We start from the raw sequence: 7,503 nt of genomic DNA, 5'->3' as shown, positions 1-7,503 counted from the left end.
GTTATGTACCACTACATGAAACCGATTGTGTTTTATCCTCAAATAAAAACAACTGTTTCAATTTTGAATTGTTAATAGTTATTGAGCCATCGGTGGGGCACACGGAAGATTTCTCAGGTGCCGTTTGACGTCACTAACTGCTGCGTCTGAAGAAACAGACAATTTTATAATTTCCTATTATTAAATTAAACTGTCATAACCTAACCAAACTAACCAAACGTGCTGATAATGGAAAAATCAAATAAAGGTTTACTAATCTAAAAAATAGTTTTGTTCATAAAATAAAATCATAATTGCCTAAAATTCAATTTTATAATTTTTTAATTATAAAATTAAACTGTCATAACCTAACCAAACTTGCTGATATGAAAAAATTGTTGATAAAAAGTTGGTGCCGCCGACGGGATTCGAACCCGGAATATTCGGATTATCAGCTCACAACGCTATCCACTGCACCACCGAGGCCGATGGCTCAAATCCGTATCGTTGCGGTATTGGTGTGTCCTCAAAGTGACGTCAACAGTTAGTGACGTCAAACGGCACCTGAGAAATCTTCCATGTGCCGTTTCGTTGAGCCATTGAACATACCAAACAAAAACATTCCCTTAAAATGCAATAAGTAGGTTGTTTTGGCTGTTTTGGTACATTTATATCACCATGGAATGGAAAGTACTCTAGTGACACGGTATCAACTATAATAAACAAAAGGCCAACATAAATTATGTTTTTTTTTTAACTGTTAATTGTAACTGCACATTTTTCGAACTTATTCAGTATTTTTCAATAGGTCACTGTTTTCTCATTGGATAATGGACATCTGATACGTGACATTTTGTTGCCTTCTATTATGTACTCTGCAATTTGTATACACGGGTAATCTACCATTACGTAACAATTTTTAAATAGAGAAGGTTTTAGTTTTACCTACAACTCCACATAACCGATCAATATACTCCTGCAGCTAGAAACAATTAAATAGTTAACAGCCAAGATTTTAGTTTTTGTCAGTTTTCTTAGTTTTAGCGTCAGATTTTCCAGACGCCAGTACTGGGCCACAAGTAGTAAGAATTTCCTCAGTTGGTGGTTTTCCTCCACCTGCTACACTATATGCAGCAGGTGGAGGACCTCCAGGACCAGGAGAAACGTGATCAGGAGGAGCCATGGGTGGACGAGAAAGCACCTCCAAGTACTGCATACTCCCACAAGTAGACGGAAACAGGAAGTCATCGTGGTAAGACTTGATCTTTATCTGTTTTCTCCTCTCTTTAGACTCCCCAGTCAGAATGAGCCACTCCAAGAACGCAGTCATCTCAGGATTCAACTCGATGCAGAGATGTTTCTTGGTTTGTTTCTTCAGAATGTCGTTGATGCAAGAAATGATCTCCTGGGCTTGCTCCACAGGGAACAAAGTGAGGTTTAACTGTGGAGTAGAGATGTTCTGCACTCTTCTACACAGACCTAGAGAGGCTTTCATGTTGTTTCGTTCCGCTTCCGCTTGTATATAGTCTACAAAGCTGTTGGACAGTTTGAAGTCCAGCTCTTCCTCTTTTGGTTCTTGATCTACTGCGACTTTTTGAGTAGTGTTCTCTTTCTGTGAGTCGGTTACGTTCGGTGTAGTTTTAGTAGTGTTGTTTAATATTGTTGTGTTGACAGTTTTAGAGTCAGTAGTAGAGGTAGACGTCAGTGGAAGTGGTGTTGTCTTGTTTTCTCTTTTGTTTCTTGCAATTTCATAATTGTCTATAAAAGAGATAAATTTATTAAAGATCGTTGATAATATAACATGACAAGAATATACTGCGGGGCTTTTAATTTATGATGTGACGGTATTTAATGTAGATGCCTATAAACAATATCATTTGATTAAATTCATGCCAATATACAATTATACTCATTACCATACTTCAATTTATTGTAGTTACAATCTTTTATTTCTGTATTTGTTCTTTGTGCTACCATGTAGCCATTGTTTGAGCTTAAACGTTCTATCAAAAAATCAATATAACTCAATTTCAAACGTTGCACATTTCTAAAGGTTGCAAAGAATAAAACACTTTTACAGTGAAGAACCTTGATAATAACACTCTCATTGGGATCAAGAAATAAGACTTGTTATAAAGGTTGGTATCTTATCGAGGTTTGCAATATATATTTATTTAAAGTTCATATAAAAACATGAATATATATATAATTGATACTTGATATCAAGGATCACGTTTTATTCCGGTCTTGTTGTTGAGGTTTTACTTTTTATAGACGAATTGTTCTTACCAAGTAGTTTGGCTTCACCATAGTATTCTTCACCCTCAACGTTGCCATTGTATCCTTCCGTTGGATATTCAGCTTCCCGTTTATACATTGAATAATCTTGTCCATAATCGTACTGAAACAAAGAAAGACCAACGTGAAGCGTGAGGCTAGAAGGATGATAAACGATTTGTCTTGCATGGTTTTAAAGAATTTTGATATGAATAATATGTTATTTAAGTGATATTACCTAATAGTACAAATTAATTCGTAGAGCACCAGCGTGCAGAGGCACTAATACCCCTGATATGGCGCAATTCCCCCCTCTACATTCCGCTAGGTGAATGTTTATAGGAACACTTTTATCATTTTGACTTATTATTTGAAAATAGCATTCATCTTATGACATAAGGAGCACGAATAAACATTTTCGGCTTTAATGTTAGGGGTGATCTAACAACGCTACCAACCGCATATCAGTTATTAAACCAGGTGAAAATAATTCCTCAACACTCACCACAGGTAAAGTGTCTGGTAGTGAAGCTCCGGGATAAACGGTGGAGTAATACAAGTAGAGGATGAGAAGCATGGCAGCCATCCCGAGCAGCTGCAAGAACAAATAGAAAAATAAAAATTTACTTTTTTAAAGTATTCTAGTTAAAATATCTAAATTATATTTTGAGTGTCTGTGAGCATATCTATCAACCAACAGGGGGGAAAATTTTGGTTTAAGTGATTATAGTGAAGGTCTGCTTCGCTTCTAGGAAAAAAGTACCACTAAATTACCAAATACAAGAGGAGAGCGGACTCCGCACTCCGAGTTCCGCCTCAGCTTCACCTAGCTTCAGAGATAAATCCTGCTTAGCAAGCGTATGAATAATTTAAAACACTATTAAAAGAGAAAAAAGATTACCAAGAGTTATACTGCAAAAAGTGTACGGTAACTATAATATTTCTTGTATACCAAACGATTCTGTTAAAACACGTTCCTTTAACCCTTAACATTAGTCCCTTTTGGAACTTAAGAAATTTAAGTGTGAGCTGGCAACGTTCCAAAAGTGACAAATATCACATGCTGTGTTTCAACTTAATTTTGTGACCAGTAAACTCTCTTAAATTGCGATAATTTTGTTCAGATCTTCAACTCCTAATAGGGTCTATCATACTGTACCAAAATATAAAACTACGCATTATCCCAAGCCAATTAAATCATGAGAATATGTCTTTTAATAGTGAGTATTAAAAGCACACCATATCATGGTCCAATGATTGCCAGATTTGAGACTTTGGTGTATCTTGTATTGCATTGATCAATATTTAACTTTGGACATACCACTTAGAAATTAGATATTGACAATGAAACCACCCACTTCATTTAGTTTATTGTAAAATTTATTGAAGTAAAATTTAATTAAATAAATGGAGGATTGATTAAGAAGATCATGGCCATGTATCTAAGTTGTTTTCATTTATGTTTTTGAAATATTCATATGTGTTCAATGTTACAAATTATACTAAATCGACAATGTTTCAAGGAAAAAATGGCAAACAAAAGCCTTAGCTAACCTATGAGACAAAGGACTGACGATAACGTTTCGACGTAGAAACCTAGGTCTCCACTATGAAATAAATTGGATCGTAAGGTAGGCCTTACATTTACTTATGTTAATGAAATTGTTTTAAAATATGTACAAATGAAGACATGTCATTGTTTATTCCAATTTTTAATATACTCAAATAAGCCTATGATTTAATTAATATAATTTGGAATCGAAAAAATCCGTATTCTATAGAATACACCTATGGTAGCCTAAGGATTAAATTTACTCAATTTACAAATAATGAATCATGAATCACTCAAGCTTGTACAAATTACCAATCGCATCAGGCGTGCTTTATTTATCGAATTGTACGTTTAAACTGAGTAGTAAGATAATGAATACTTGCATAACAGCAGCAACTGAAGAAAGCAAATCCGAACAAGTTGAAAAAATAATAGTGAAATACGCATCGACAAAACTGAGCCCACTTAACACAACAACATGTTATACATTTGCAAATTGAGGTCATTAGTAATGCACATATAAAGTGCACTCATGTTTCAAACTAAATGAGTATACATTGACACTTTTTTGAATAAACATGTCAATATTTTGTTTTGATGTTTGTTTTCACATATGTTTTAAAAGATAGGAACAGTACTTTGTAGGCTGCTTTGTATGTACAGTACTTTGTATGAGTATCTAGAACCAGTCTATGGTAAAAAGAGGATGATACAATTATTAATTGCGTAGAATCTCTGATTTCCGTTATCATTCATTTCAGCCGTTTTTTTTCATATTTACAACATCATTCCAGGAGCACAAACAGTGAAAATATGCACAAAACCAAAATATCGGTATATTATTGACGATTTCCACTTTATTGACAAAAGGTGTGTTAATAAAGTTAATAACAGTTTTTCCCCTGCCATCACCTGAGAAAGTGGGCTTCATTGCACTGATTATAGTACAGACAGTTGCTAATTGCTACATTTACTTACTTTTACCGCACTCTTTTTACTTTTGTCGCACTATCTTTTTCGCCGCACTCCAGTGTTCCAACCAAACAACAGAAAACAGCGTGCTTTTATTAGACACGTATACACGTGTGTTCGCTTGAAAGTAAGTTGGCAACACAACGACAACGATCAGTTGTTACAGTGTTTCCCATTTTATTCAACGCTTGGATTTAACCTAACCTTGTTTAGTGTTTGAAAGACTATGTTTTATGATAACTGTTTGAAAAATATAATGTGTAACACAAGTGCAAATTGCCTTTGCTGCATTCGAGAAACTTTCCACACGGCCGCCTCGTGTGCAGCAAAGTGCCACTACGCACACTAGTTACACAAATAACTATTGAATCAGTACCTTCTCCCCACCAAAAATAATGTTGAATAAATAAACTGCAATTCGTTTTAGTATGCAAACTGTAAGTTAAAGTGTCCATAGATAATTAAAGTCAATGAAAATTGTAAAACATACAGAATTTATAAAGTCATAATGAACTGCAAAGTGCAATCTTACTTAAGTGTACTTTTTAAATATATTTTACTGAATCTAGAACACCATAAAACATATGATGGGGGGAGGGGGACGGGAGAAGAATGATGTCTGAAGTAGTTTTGTTCAGAAGGAAAGAGAGGCAATAAGTTAGCAGGAGTGTTTGTGTTTCAAGTAGCAGCAATGTTTCTATACATGGACGATTGGCTCAACCTGTGGCGTACTTCTACCACATTGATTTGGCCTCTTTGCACAAACAGACGATATGTGAGTAGTGATATCAAAAGATTGGATGTTACACTCAAAATAAGGCACAGGTGTATTCAATATACACACATTCAAAAATACGGAAGGCGAAAGGTAAAAAAGAGTTTATATTTTTGTTTGGCTGCAAGAGGAGTCATTGATAGATACCTACACATCGTCACGAATAAATACACAATATGAAACCGGTAATATATTTAAGACAAAGCACATTGGCAGAAAGGGTTTTACGTAAAATAGCGGGTGACAACAACCGTTTCATGATGCTGCAAAGCTAGTGATGCAACATATAAATACTATCGCATGAAAACTAAAGGGTAACTTCCCAGAAACAAAATATAATTCACCAACAATATATTTTGCCAAAGTAATACTTGAAACCACCAAAACCACCAAGAAGTGGTCCTGTCTTGTGATCCGTTGTGGGGCTCAATGTTTGCTTGGTCCAGGTACAGGCGTTGAAACTAGGACAATGACTTAATCCGATTAGTGCGTTCCACAATACCAGGAAACGCCAGCCCCTACATATCTCTACTAGATTTCAAAACCGCTAGCCACAGGCCTGCTTTTGAACGCCTTCCCCCTTTAGCACTGAAGATTTACAACCCTGTTTTTACCCCAAAACACAATCGGAGAAACTTGCCAGCGAAATATGTTTCTGAAAATCTGTACTGTCGGCAGACTGAATGGGAATAAGAATTTCGTGACATTCTTCTTTATGATAGTCATCAGGTGACGCCAAAACCTAAGCAAAGAATTTCAGAAGACCTAAAATACAACTGGTGCGATTACTAAAGTTGGACAATATAAGGTCAGGAACGATCAAGTGTATTCATAATATTGAGAATACTTGTGTGTGGAGCTGTGCAATCTCACTGAAATTAGTATCTTACACTATTTTTCATAAACAAAGCTAGCATGACAGCAACACAAATATTACTAACTAGCAGAGTACCCGTTATTCGTACGGGGTTGGTGTGTAAGTATGAAATGCTTATGAGTCAGTGTTTAAGAGGGATTCATAGATAATATTATAGTACTAGAGGACCCGTGCTGCTCCACAGCGTTGAAATAAATTTCATACCCAAGAAGTATTCAATTTTTTTTTGATTGAGTAATACAGTATCTTGAACTGATTAAAACGATCAATAGCTCAAATCAAAGCCTATCATTTACTGATTATTTTCGGTCCAAAAATATAAAAAAACATAAACAATACTGGAGCGATTGGTTTTTAATCATAGAAAACCCTTATAAAAATAATGTTTATGTTGGTTGTTCACCTTGACTTATCTTGAAACTCGTCCGATTTGAATAAATAATATTTTAAATGAAATCCGGTATTTTACTGAAGGTTATTAGACCAAAATATATAGGATTATGTAATTATAACTGGTGAAATACATGTTAAATTGAACTAAGAATTCGAAAAAATCAAATTTACGTTTTTTGGTCGAGTAATATACAGTAGTAGATAAATATATGCCGATGCTTCATGTGGAATTTGCGTGCACAACTTCAATTGGAGACCTCAACCATAAAAATCGGTTGGGTTGAAGAGCCAAACCATAGATTAAACAAGGGATTATGTTTAATCTATGGCCAAACGAACTCGGAAAAGAAAAACCAAATTTAACTCCCATAAGAAATACATAGTGTACAAATTTCGTTTAGCCGAGTGGGACTGTAGATAAATATATCCCGATGCTTGATGTAAAATCTGTGCGGGCATATCTCAAATTTTAAACCTAATTCATTAAAATCGATCGGGAAGAAGAGCCAAAAGAATTCGGGAAAGAAAGCCTATATTTTGTCAATATAAAAAATGGAATATTTAGATTTGTAGGAAAATTGTGTTATGTAGCTTAGGTTCATATCCCCAATTGAAATTGGTCATATTACAGTAACAAAGGCGGTACATTTTCTTTTCGCGAAACAAAGTAGTAAAACA

General features: G+C 34.9%; 1 protein-coding gene across 2 annotated transcripts; it reads right to left on the bottom strand.

The window, feature by feature from the left end:
* Positions 1 to 744: 744 nt before the first annotated feature.
* Positions 745 to 4,372, bottom strand: LOC128990589 (uncharacterized). Of its 2 annotated transcripts, XM_054413032.1 has the most exons (5): positions 4,192 to 4,372; positions 2,762 to 2,851; positions 2,269 to 2,380; positions 1,126 to 1,737; positions 745 to 1,089 (listed from the first exon to the last, which is right to left on the bottom strand). In XM_054413032.1, exons 1-5 carry the CDS (start codon positions 4,312 to 4,314, stop codon positions 995 to 997), a joined length of 1,032 nt encoding a protein of 343 aa, XP_054269007.1. In that variant the 5' UTR covers positions 4,315 to 4,372; the 3' UTR covers positions 745 to 994. The 2 variants fall into 2 exon arrangements, with proteins under 2 accessions (XP_054269007.1, XP_054269006.1); XM_054413031.1 differs by having other exon boundaries at positions 745 to 1,737.
* Positions 4,373 to 7,503: the final 3,131 nt, after the last annotated feature.

The sequence above is a fragment of the Macrosteles quadrilineatus genome, unplaced genomic scaffold (assembly GCF_028750875.1).
Source record: "Macrosteles quadrilineatus isolate MER2022 unplaced genomic scaffold, UCM_ALF_1.0 Scaffold_3__2_contigs__length_128488019, whole genome shotgun sequence".
Classification (NCBI taxonomy): Eukaryota; Metazoa; Arthropoda; class Insecta; order Hemiptera; family Cicadellidae; genus Macrosteles; species Macrosteles quadrilineatus.
Note: the sequence above shows the minus strand (reverse complement) of the source record. Positions and strands in the feature narration are given on the sequence as shown.

Bases quoted from the DNA above. Each gene is read 5' to 3' on its own strand.
- LOC128990589 (XM_054413031.1), bottom strand. From the start codon at position 4,314: ATGACCTCAATTTGCAAATGTATAACATGTTGTTGTGTTAAGTGGGCT. The intron at 2,852-4,191 runs GCAAGTATTCAT...TTGTTCTTGCAG, and splicing joins TCTTCAGTTGCTGCTGTTAT to CTGCTCGGGATGGCTGCCAT. The intron at 2,381-2,761 runs GTGAGTGTTGAG...TCTTTGTTTCAG, and splicing joins TACCAGACACTTTACCTGTG to TACGATTATGGACAAGATTA.